The 13,447-nt window shown below is 38.6% G+C and overlaps 2 protein-coding genes across 2 annotated transcripts; both read right to left on the bottom strand.

Annotated features, from left to right (window-relative positions):
- Positions 1–25: 25 nt before the first annotated feature.
- On the bottom strand, positions 26–9,366 carry LOC117335857 (MAM and LDL-receptor class A domain-containing protein 1-like). The gene is made up of 10 exons (XM_033896103.1): positions 9,289–9,366; positions 8,748–8,910; positions 6,993–7,133; positions 6,603–6,862; positions 6,108–6,192; positions 4,505–4,660; positions 3,461–3,612; positions 2,255–2,371; positions 1,774–1,864; positions 26–183 (listed from the first exon to the last, which is right to left on the bottom strand). The coding sequence occupies exons 1-10, from the start codon at positions 9,364–9,366 to the stop codon at positions 26–28; spliced, it is 1,401 nt and encodes a 466-aa protein (XP_033751994.1).
- A 35-nt stretch (positions 9,367–9,401) lies between these two features.
- On the bottom strand, positions 9,402–12,845 carry LOC117335858 (MAM domain-containing glycosylphosphatidylinositol anchor protein 1-like). The gene is made up of 5 exons (XM_033896104.1): positions 12,785–12,845; positions 11,547–11,723; positions 10,894–11,153; positions 10,222–10,312; positions 9,402–9,613 (listed from the first exon to the last, which is right to left on the bottom strand). Exons 1-5 carry the CDS (start codon positions 12,843–12,845, stop codon positions 9,402–9,404), a joined length of 801 nt encoding a protein of 266 aa, XP_033751995.1.
- Positions 12,846–13,447: the final 602 nt, after the last annotated feature.

A 13,447-nucleotide genomic window follows, 5' to 3' on the forward strand; every position in this document is an offset into this window, starting at 1 on the left:
ATCAATAAGGATTTTACCAGACCTTTCATGACCCAAACTGACCTATAGACGTCCCGAGGGTATGGTCTGTAGAGGGTCCAGTGCCACCGGAGGTTGTGGAACCAGAACTCCGTCTCCAGTCAAAGTTATCCCCAGTGTGGGCATTAGTCCACGTACACAAGCCTTTCTCGAAGTTACAGGCACCTACGCATAACAAATCATATATATAATGGTAAGTTACACAAGATACAGCAAATTCTAGTGATATTAGCTACACAAGATAAAACAAATACTGGTAATATTAGTTACACAAGATACAGCAAATACTGGTAACATTTGTTACACAAGATACAGCAAATACTGGTAACATTTGTTACACAAGATACAGCAAATACTGGTAACATTTGTTACACGAGATACAGCAAATACTGGTAACATTAGTTACACAAGATACAGCAAATACTGGTAACATTTGTTACACAAGATACATCAAATACTGGTAACATTAGGTACATGAGATACAGCAAATACTGGTTATATCAGTTAAATGAGATACTGCCAATACTGGTAACATTAGTTACACAAGTTACTGAAAATACTGGTAATATCAGTTACTTAACAGACAACAGATACAGGCAACATTATTTACACAACAGACAACAAATACAGACAACATTATTTACACAACAGACAACAGATACAGACATTATTTACACAACAGACAACAGATACAGACATTATTTACACAACAGACAACAAATACAGGCAATATTACTTACATAACAGACAACAAATACAGGCAATATTACTTACACAACAGGCAACAAATACAGACATCATTTACATAACAGACAACAGATACGGGCAACATCATTTACATAACAGACAACAAATACAGGCAACATTATTTACATATCAGACAACAAATACAGGCAACATTACTTACACAACAGACAACAGATACGGGCAACATTATTTACATAAGACAACAGATACAGACAACATTATTTACATAACAGACAACAGATACAGGCAACATTAGTTATTTGTAAATATGGGTAACCTCAGGGTAAATTAACCTCAAATAGAAAATATAAAGTAAATTCAGGAAGGTCAGGTATATCGCTATATGAATATTGATCTAATATAGGTAATAAAAGCTAAAAACATAAGTTGTAAATAATTTTCATGAACTGGACAACAAAAAAACAAGAGGCCCATGAGCCTTAATGGTCACCTGGGTTTTGAAATATTTCAGTAAATTTTACCCTCTTTGCCCCAGCCATAAGCCCAGGGAGTCAGTCAGGGCCAACATGTGCATACCATCAAGCTGTCATCCCATGCTAATAATGTTTACAAAGTAAGAATGAACTCCAACAGAAATCAAACAAATGATTGTCAAAAATGTGATTTCCCTTTATAAACTTTTACAAACTCTACTCCCTCCCCAGGGGGAAACATTAACCCCAGGGTCATAAAATTCACAATTTTGGTAAAGCACCTTAATACCATTCTACCTGCGAAGAGTATTTGATTCTACCATATCTGGGAGTTAAGGAGAAGATTTTTGAAGGTCAATTTGACTCTTTTGGTCCGCCCTTCAGGGAGTGGCGACAACTAAATTTCCAATTTTGATTGACCTATCCCATGGAAGCTTCCTGCCAAATTTCACTGAATTTGGTTAAATGGTCGAAAGTGTTAATTGTTTAGGGACACACAACACACATCAGACAAAAGGCGATTGGTAAAGGTCACTTGAGACTTTGTCTAAGGTGACCTTCAAAAATGACTTACCTTGCGAAACACATGGACCACTTCTGATTTGAATATCATCCAAGGCAATATCACTTAGGTATCCACTCCCTCGCACACCCTCAAACACCAGCTGTAAACAGAGATATAATGTCTATCACTACCCACTTAGGTATCCACTCCCTCACACACCCTCAAACACCAGCTGTAAACAGAGATATAATGTCTATCACTACCCACTTAGGTATCCACTCCCTCGCACACCCTCAAACACCAGCTGTAAACAGAGATATAATGTCTATCACTACCCACTTAGGTATCCACTCCCTCACACACCCTCAAACACCAGCTGTAAACAGAGATATAATGTCTATCACTGAATACCCACTTAGGTATCCACTCCCTCACACACCCTCAAACACCAGCTGTAAACAGAGATATAATGTCTATCACTGAATACCCACTTAGGTATCCACTCCCTCAAAAACCTATGGATATATTAGCCATGAGGTAGATAGTTTACCTGGTAAGGGAGAGATAGGCGACTGGCATCTAATGTCACCTGGGCCACATTCCACTTGTTTCCTTGGTTACCACTCTTTGTCCAAAAAGCATTACCAATAGCATTTTGTACCTTCAGCTGTAAAAAAAATGACCTTAACAATGTTAATATTAGCATACAATATTACCAAGACGTAATACATCAGTGTATGAATTTATCATGATCAACGTTTGACACAGAATTGGCTAACACCAAAATCATATTATGTGATCATACCTACAAGTTCAGACTAACTAGACTGTTGTTCCAGTAGAACTGGACCCTACCTTGAGGTACAGACTCCCTACCTGACTGTTGTACCAGTAGAACTGGACCCTACCTTGAGGTACAGACTCCCTACCTGACTGTTGTACCAGTAGAACTGGACCCTACCTTGAGGTTCAGACTCCCTACCCGACTGTTGTACCAGTAGAACTGGACCCTACCTTGAGGTACAGACTCCCTACCTGACTGTTGTACCAGTAGAACTGGACCCTACCTTGAGGTACAGACTCCCTACCCGACTGTTGTACCAGTAGAACTGGACCCTACCTTGAGGTTCACACTCCCTATCTGACTGTTGTACCAGTAGAACTGGACCCTACATTGAGGTTCACACTCCCTATCTGACTGTCGTACCAGTAGAACTGGACCCTACCTTGAGGTACAGACTCCCTACCCGACTGTCGTACCAGTAGAACTGGACCCTACCTTGAGGTACAAACTCCCTACCCGACTGTTGTACCAGTAGAACTGGACCCTACATTGAGGTTCACACTCCCTATCTGACTGTCATACCAGTAGAACTGGACCCTACCTTGAGGTACAGACTCCCTACCCGACTGTCGTACCAGTAGAACTGGACCCTACCTTGAGGTACAAACTCCCTACCCGACTGTTGTTCCAGTAGAACTGGACCCTACCTTGAGGTTCACACTCCCTATCTGACTGTCGTACCAGTAGAACTGGACCCTACCTTGAGGTACAGACTCCCTACCCGACTGTCGTACCAGTAGAACTGGACCCTACCTTGAGGTACAAACTCCCTACCCGACTGTCGTACCAGTAGAACTGGACCCTACCTTGAGGTACAGACTCCCTACCTGACTGTCGTACCAGTAGAACTGGACCCTATTTTGAGGTACAGACTCCCTACCCGACTGTTGTACCAGTAGAACTGGACCCTACCTTGAGGTTCAGACTCCCTATCTGACTGCCATACATATGGTAGTAGAACTGGACACACTGGGCAGTGCTGGTTGCGCTGTACATTGGGGAGATGATTCTTGCTTTGTTATTGGGTCGACGGGGGTTGGAAGATTCTATGAAGATGTAATGACCTGGTAATACAAAAACAAAATATCAAAAATATTACATTATTACGGTATATGACATCAGGTAGATAAGATCACCACCTGTTACATAACTACGGTATATGACATCAGGTAGATAAGATCACTAACTGTTACATAACTACGGTATATGACATCAGGTAGGTAAGATCACCACCTGTTACATAACTACGGTATATGACATCAGGTAGATAAGATCTCCACCTGTTACATAACTACGGTATATGACATCAGGTAGATAAGATCACCACCTGTTACATAACTACGGTATATGACATCAGGTAGATAAGATCCCCACCTGTTACATAACTACGGTATATGACATCAGGTAGATAAGATCACCACCTGTTACATAACTACAGTATATGACATCAGGTAGATAAGATCTCCACCTGTTACATAACTACGGTATATGACATCAGGTAGGTAAGATCTCCACCTGTTACATAACTACGGTATATGACATCAGCTAGGTAAGATCTCCACCTGTTACATAACTACGGTATATGACATCGGGTAGATAAGATCTCCACCTGTTACATAACTACGGTATATGACATCAGGTAGATAAGATCTCCACCTGTTACATAACTACGGTATATGACATCAGGTAGATAAGATCTCCACCTGTTACATAACTACGGTATATGACATCAGGTAGATAAGATCTCCACCTGTTACATAACTACGGTATATGACATCAGCTAGGTAAGATCTCCACCTGTTACATAACTACGGTATATGACACCAGCTAGATAAGATCACTAACTGTTACATAAAAGTGTATTACATGACTTTAACAAGATAAGACCATCACATGGCAATGTATAATTGTTGATGATTGTATATGGCGAGTAGAAAAAAAACTTGATGAACTGACCGTAAGGTGTTCCAAAGGTGTGGTCTGCAGAGGGTCCAGTGTTTGCAGAAGCTGTTTGTCCACTCTGTCTTGTCCAGTCAAAGTCGTCAGTGGTGTCTTGGGTATAGCCACACAAATTTGGATCCTCAAAGTTACAGGAGTTTGCATTGGTGGAGCCTACAGTACATAGTTACAGGAATTAGTAATGGTGGAACCTACAGTACATAGTTACAGGAGTTAGTAATGGTGGAACCTACAGTACATAGTTACAGGAGTTAGGTGGAACCTACAGTACATAGTTACAGGAGTTAGGTGGAACCTACAGTACATAGATACAGGAGTTAGTAATGGTGGAACCTACAGTACATAGTTACAGGAGTTAGGTGGAACCTACAGTACATAGATACAGTAGTTAGGTGGAACCTACAGTACATAGTTACAGGAGTTAGTAATGGTGGAACCTACAGTACATAGTTACAGGAGTTAGTAATGGTGGAACCTACAGTACATAGATACAGGAGTTAGTAATGGTGGAACCTACAGTACATAGATACAGGAGTTAGGTGGAACCTACAGTACATAGTTACAGGAGTTAGTAATGGTGGAACCTACAGTACATAGATACAGGAGTTAGTAATGGTGGAACCTACAGTACATAGTTACAGGAGTTAGTAATGGTGGAACCTACAGTACATAGTTACAGGAGTTAGTAATGGTGGAACCTACAGTACATAGATACAGGAGTTAGTAATGGTGTAACCTACAGTACATAGTTACAGGAGTTAGTAATGGTGGAACCTACAGTACATAGATACAGGAGTTAGTAATGGTGGAACCTACAGTACATAGATACAGGAGTTAGTAATGGTGGAACCTACAGTACATAGTTACAGGAGTTAGTAATGGTGGAACCTACAGTACATAGATACAGGAGTTAGTAATGGTGGAACCTACAGTACATAGTTACAGGAGTTAGTAATGGTGGAACCTACAGTACATAGTTACAGGAGTTAGTAATGGTGGAACCTACAGTACATAGATACAGGAGTTAGTAATGGTGTAACCTACAGTACATAGTTACAGGAGTTAGTAATGGTGGAACCTACAGTACATAGATACAGGAGTTAGTAATGGTGGAACCTACAGTACATAGTTACAGGAGTTAGGTGGAACCTACAGTACATAGTTACAGGAGTTAGTAATGGTGGAACCTACAGTACAAAGTTACAGGAGTTAGTAATGGTGGAACCTACAGTACATAGTTACAGGATATAGTTACATATATATTGTTATGTGGTGAGGATCTCAACAGTTTTTAGCTTTGGACCAGGTGAGCTAAAAATGGCGAAAAATACAATATGAAGATATCAAGTTACCAATGTAGGAGTCTTGCAGAGTCTAGGACTTTGATAGCTCATCATTTAAAAATTTTAAATCATTTCTGGAACAGTGTTTGGGAAATGATGTATTTGATCATGAACATGTCTGAAGAGGTAATATAATTCATGAAATATAAATAATTTGCAGAATCACACAATTTGCAAATAGCAACTGAGAAGTTAAATAACAATCTCCAAAAAAGATATACTTCAACTTAAATCAAATAAACAGAGGCTTATATTACCAGAACAACTTCCTGTAGTCAGGGAAACATCATCAATGGCAATATCACCGAGGTAGGACACTCCTCTACTGGCTTCCATGACAACCTGAAACAGAGTAATCCTAAATACAAGTCCATGAGGATAAGAGGCCCCATTAATATACATGATAAAAGGCCCCATTAATATACATAATAAAAGGCCCCATTAATATACATGATAAAAGGCCCCATTAATATACATGATAAAGGGCCTCATTGATATACATGATAAACTATACTAAGACAATTAGAGAGGGCACTATTTTGTGTCAATAAAAGAAAACTGTACAAAGACAATTAGAGAGGGCACTATTTTGTGTCAATAACAGGAAACTGAATTAAGACAATTAGAGAGGGCACTATTTTGTGTCAATAACTGGAAACTGAATTAAGACAATTAGAGAGGGCACTATTTTGTGTCAATAACTGGAAACTGTATTAAGACAATTAGAGGGGGCCCTATTTTGTGTCACTTACTGAAAATTGGCCCTGGACAGTAACAGGGACCTGCGCTTGTTTCCAGGCATTGCCCTGTGTGCCTTGTTTGGTCCAGACCGCTGTTCCGAGGGAGGCACTACGAAGGAGGTACACACTGAGACTATTGATATTGGCACCAAACATGTGGTACCAGAAGTTGAGACACATTTGTCCATGTCCTGTGATGGGGGGGCTCACAAGTCGTGCCTTATCCCCATTCCGGCGAGGTGAACTAGCCTCGATGAACATGTAATAGCCATCTGTAATTATAGAACATTCGTTTTTAAGGCATTTTCAATCCTCTTGTTTGATATGCTATATATATATGAAGAGATTAATATAAAACATGCCACCATACAAACAGGTCAGAAACGTATTAAAATAACTCACGTCCAGTTGTGTGGTCACTGACTGGCCCAGTGTTGGAAGTTGCTGTACGACCTTTCTGTCTGGTCCAGTCAAACTGGTCATTATGAGATTGAGTCCATCCACAAATCCCCGATTCAAAGTTACAGCTGGTGATAGGTGGATCTTAATAAAGCAAAATGAACTTGTTCATGAAGGTCAACACCTAACACTAAAACCTGAACCCCAACACCTAACATCTGAACCCCAACACCTAACATCTGAACCCCAACACCTAACATCTGAACCCCAACACCTAACATCTGAACCCCAACATCTAACACTAAAGCTTGAACCCCAACACCTAACATCTGAACCCCAACACCTAACATCTGAGCCCCAACACCTAACACTAAATCTTGAACCCCAACACCTAACACTAAATCTTGAACCCCAACACCTAATATCTGAACCCCAACACCTAACATCTGAACCTCAACACTTAACATCTGAACCCCAACACCTAACATCTGAACCCCAACTCCTAACATCTGAACCCCAACACCTTACATCTGAACACCAACACCTAACATCTGAACCTCAACTCCTAACATCTGAACCCTAACACCTAACATCTGAACACCAACACCTAACATCTGAACCTCAACACCTAACATCTGAACCCCAACACCTAATATCTGAACCTCAACTCCTAACATCTGAACCCTAACACCTAACATCTGAACCCCAACACCTTACATCTGAACCCCAACACCTAACATCTGAACCTCAACTCCTAACATCTGAACCCTAACACCTAACATCTGAACCCCAACTCCTAACATCTGAGCCCTAACACCTCACAATAAAACCTGAATCACAACACCTAAGACACAGCAATCTGGCAGATGTATTCTTATTACCTGTTACTGACTTCTTGTTTTACTTTTCTTCTCTATAAAATGTATTCAAATATTTAACATTCAGTTGCAGTTCTCTTGTTTACAACACTGAAGGACTGTGAGCTTACAGAGCTAAATTCACTCGATCCACCACGCATGTAATTGTTACCTTCCACTACTTAGTAGTTCCTCTAGGTGGCACATTGCCATTGACTCCTCCGATCATTATCAGGTGGGCAGAGCCAATTTTTTTTTCATAGAAGTATAATTAATTTTTCTTTGTTTTCATGGTAAATAGTCTAATGTGATTGGTCGAAAAATTCTTTTCATTCTTCTATGAAAGAAATTCCGAGAATGGCGCAAAAAATGTGACGTCACAATACGACAATTGAGAAAAAGAATCCCAAATAAAACCCGTAAAATTGTACATAAAACATGTTTTGAATTAGAAAAAGACAATTAACTGAAATTAATTATAAGCATTGAAGTTGATTTTTTTTATTTTCATTGGGGTATGAAAAGAATGTTTTTGCAATCTTTGCAAGAATCCGCTACACGGATTCATACAGTTTGCAAAAAAAATTCTTTTCATATGAAAATAAAAAAAATCAACCTCTGAATGCTTAAATGAAAATAAAAACTCTATCTAAACCTATCAGAAAGCTACATTCTGCATACAAACAATGAAAAATTAATTATTGTTCAATGATTCAATATTTGAGAAATAGTTTATTTTGGATTTTGATGACCATTTCCAACACTAATTACTTGAATCTCAATAATCCTCAGACTATCTTATCTATACTAATTATCTTAATGAAAACTTTGGTGAATCTTTAGGAAGCTCAGCATCAACATATAATTGGTATGGAATGCAGTTACATATTTTAACACTTACTAAGAGTAGTTGCTGGAGTGGTAGCTGGTGTTGTAGGAGGTGTTGTCAGATTAGGAGGGGATGCTTTAGTTGGGGCCCAGCCACAAACACCATTGGTAAAGGAAAGGTCATCCAGGGCAGCATCTCCTGTCACAGTTCCCTTGACAACGGCTTCAATCAGGATCTGAATGATGAAATATCTCTCAGGTCCGAGATTCAGAGGCAAATCATTTGTATCTCAGTTAATAACTTCTTTTAGTAATTTCTGATCTCGATCATTATTTCATAACACATACATCTGCTATACCTGTACAATGCTAAAGATTTATTGTAAAAAAAAACAATTTCCCCAAAATTATATGATGGGAACCACAATTTATTTTCTTTTAAACAAATCAAGAAAACAATATACAGTTACACATCTGTCTATAAACCTAAGTAATCTGACATTAAATCTGAATCAAATTAATATCATTCAGTTTCTAATGAAAGTTCATATGAAACCTATTTATGGCGATAACCCCGTTTAATACACTAAAAAGAAACAACATGTCACACTTACTCTGAAGCCTTGTGATGTAGTGACAGGGAACTGGGCACCATTCCAGCTGTTTCCTTGGTTACCACTTAGTGTCCACATAAGGCTATTTGAGGAGTTTTGAACAACATACACATTCACTGTGCCCATGTGGGAGCCATACATGTGGTACCAGAACTTGAAACATTTGGTGCCCTTTCCAGTGGCAGGAAAGGACTCACTCTGAAGTTGGGCTTTCTGCCCTGGTGAACGAGGACTGCTTGTTTCAATGAAGATGTATCTCCCTTGTCCATTGTTTTGGGTGTGATCATAGTTTGGGCCAGTTTGACCACTGGGGGTGTGGCCTTGTCTGATGGACCAATCAAAATCATCTGTCTTAAGGTTAGACCAGGAGCAGAAATTGCCTTTATCAAAATTGCATGCACCTAAAATATGAAATGTGTAATTAAAAACAATGAAAGAAACTATATTCATTGTATCAACAAAATATATTTGAAAATTGTCTCTTCAGTTTGAGCACATTTTCCTGACAAATAAAAGGCCAAAGTGTTTAAAGTGTAAAATAAGTTTAAAAGACAAATGCCAGCAGGAAGTAACTCACCACTGGCTCCACATGCCCCAGCTGTCACTCGGACATCATCAATATAGGGTTAGTGTTAGGGGTTAGGGTTAGGGTTAGGGGAAGGGGTTAGGGGTTAGGGGTTAGGGGTAAGGGTTAGGGTTAGGGGTTAGGGGTTAGGGTTAGGGTAGATAATAACTCACCACTGGCTTCACATGCCCCAGCTGTCACCCGGACAGAATATACGGTTAGGGTTAGGGTTAGGGTTAGGGGTTAGGGTAGATAATAACTCACCACTGGCTCCACATGCCCCAGCTGTCACCCGGACAGTATATAGGGTTAGGGTTAGGGTAAGGGTGAGGGGTTAGGGGTTAGGGTTAGGGTAGATAATAACTCACCACTGGCTCCACATGCCCCAGCGGTCACCCGGACATCATCAATAGCAATATCTCCAGCATAACCATTCCCAACAATTCCTTCAAAGACAATCTGCAACACAGACATGATCATTGACTCTATTTAGTTTCCATCTGATAATGACAAGTTCTACCCTTTCAATCTTGCCAACTTCATTCACCTTAAAAATGATGGCTATGAACATACGAGATATTTAAGTTTCAAGGTAGGTGAGAAGTAATTTTACTTACCTAGTACACCTGTGATGACTGCAAAGTTAGTTACCTCGTTTACTTACCTGGAACACCTGTGATGACTGGAAAGTTAGTTACCTCGTTTACTTACCTAGTACACCTGTGATGACTGGAAAGTTAGTTACCTCGTTTACTTACCTGGAACACCTGTGATGACTGGAAAGTTAGTTACCTCGTTTACTTACCTGGTACACCTGTGATGACTGTAAAGTTAGTTATCTCGTTTACTTACCTAGTACACCTGTGATGACTGGAAAGTTAGTTACCTCGTTTACTTTCCTGGTACACCTGTGATGACTGGAAAGTTAGTTATCTCGTTTACTTACCTAGTACACCTGTGATGACTGGAAAGTTAGTTACCTCGTTTACTTACCTGGTACACCTGTGATGACTGGAAAGTTAGTTACCTTGTTTACTTACCTGGTATGCCTGCGATGACTGGACAGTCACCTGTCCAGTGCTCCACTGGTTGCCTTGGTTACTGTGCCGTGTCCAGATAGGTTGGCCAAGGGTGGATCCTACCTTTGAGTACAGGTTTAAGGCACCAATATTCCTGCCATACATATGGTACCAGAATGACACACAGGCTGCTCCTGTAGTGTACGATGTCATGGGCGACAGGAGACGAGCCTTTTGGTTGGGGGTTCGTGGTCTCGAAGTCTCAATGTACATATAGTTTCCTACAGACAACAGAATATAGTTAACAACACGAGGCAATCAGTATTAATAAACTAGTCTAAAAATTGTGAGACTTATCCTAGCTCCAAGCATTCTCTATACAGCCAAGCAATGATTTGGCAAAAGTTTATTCAACACTGATAATAATGATTGCCTTTTTTAAAGCAAGTTGCACATATAGAATAGGCCTTAAAGCTACATTGTCATGCACATTGATCAACACAAACTTTTCTATTACCAAATGCTATTAACACTACTACAATAGAATTTGTCAAATACTTTCATAATGATATTCAATTAACAAGAGCATAACATTTCAAAATACATGTACATGTGAATTTTATGTAAATAAATTAAGAAACAAGAGGCTTTAACAGTCAGATTAAGTGATCTACCAGATGTGGTGCCTAATGTGTGGTCACTGAAAGGCCCTGTGTTGGCTGAACCAGTACCGCCATGGTTCCGTGTCCAGTCAAAGTTGTCTGATTTGTCTTGAGTGTACCCACAGATACTGCTGGACTCAAAATCACATGATAAGATTCCAACATTGTTGCTTACTGTTGATGTTTGTCCTGAAATTTTACAATAGCATGTCAATATGGTTATTACATCTTGTATAGAAATGAATTTATCTATTGAATTGTAATTCTTAAATTAAATGAAAACACTCAAAAGCTACACAAAATATTCCTCACCTATAAAAGTTTTGAGGGAATATTTAATGCATTACAGTGTAAATACAAACCCACATGAGGGTAGATGAGTATTTTCTGGGGGAATTGAGATGAGTTTTGTATGGGTAGATGAGTATTCTCTGCGGCTAGATAATAATTTTCTAAGGAAAGATAAATGTTTTATTGGGACAGATGAATATTTAACAGGGGTAGATCAATATTTCATGGAGATACACAATAATTAAATGAGGTTGATGAGTAATTTATTAGGGTAGATGAGTAATTTATTAGGGTAGGTAAGTAATTTATTAGGGTAGATAAGTAATTTATTAGGGTAGGTAAGTAATTTATTAGGGTAGATAAGTAATTTATTAGGGTAGATAAGTAATTTATTAGGGTAGGTAAGTAATTTATTAGCCTGGGTAGATAAGTAATTTATTAGGGTAGAAAGGTAATTTATTAGGGTAGATAAGTAATTTATTAGGCTAGATGAGTAATTTATTAGGGTAGATGAGTAATTTATTAGGGTAGATGAGTAATTTATTAGGGTAGATGAGTAATTTATTAGGGTAGATGAGTAATTTATTAGGGTAGATGAGTAATTTATTAGGGTAGATGAGTATTCTATGTAGAGAACTGTAGATGGATATCTAAGGGGATAGATGAATATTTTATTGAGCTGGATGTGTATTCTATGGGGGTAGATGAGTATTTTAAGGCGAAGGGTGGTCAGATAAATATTTTATTTTAATATATATGTATCTACACCCTGTGACCTTTGACACCTGAAATTTCTTTGCGCTCAGAAACAAATCTGATATTTTCAAATAGTATACCCTATGCAGCTGACCTTAAAGTTTCTTCCTGCAAAACATTAGCCTTATTACTGATAGGCGGCAGAAAGCCCCAAATTGGCTTCCCTTCTTTACATTGAAGCAAAATCACATCATGGTTTATACCAAGATCCTCTGATCTGATGACAAACAGATCAAACAATTTTAAGAGAGCAAATTCTGACATACTGCACACGTTATTAAGCTACTCACAACAGCCAGCATCATCATTTTATGTAGCGTAACTATGTCACAAACTGATAATGTCATCAATTTCAACGCACATCATATGTCATTGCATGATGACAATGCGATGAAAATGTTTCTCAATACCTTATATTTTTATAAGCGTTTGAAAATATAATCAAACATATATATTGTCAGCCTAACTCTTAGGTTGAGGTATCCCTGTCCACGGAACAGGTCCATGTTATATTCTATTAATATATAATGGGGTAGTGTGTGGGATTTACTCGTCATGTGTATCGGGAAGAATTACATTGAATTACAACTACAAAGCTGAAGCAGGCCTGCTTTTCTCATTTTTGGCTTGTTTTTGACTTATTTGTTTCAATGATATAGTATTATTTTGGTAATTTTGTTTATTCAGCAGACCAACTCTAAATCTTATAATCATGCCAGTCTAATAAGACTTTAAATTAATTTATAAATTTCTAATACTGCAACTTAAAATAAAGTATATAATGCAAAGAAGATTAAATATTCAATGTTTCTTTCATCAGGTATTTAGGGGATGACAATTTAATAGGACACCTATATAAATATAAT

This window comes from Pecten maximus, chromosome 10 (assembly GCF_902652985.1).
Source record: "Pecten maximus chromosome 10, xPecMax1.1, whole genome shotgun sequence".
In the NCBI taxonomy this organism is placed as follows: domain Eukaryota; kingdom Metazoa; phylum Mollusca; class Bivalvia; order Pectinida; family Pectinidae; genus Pecten; species Pecten maximus.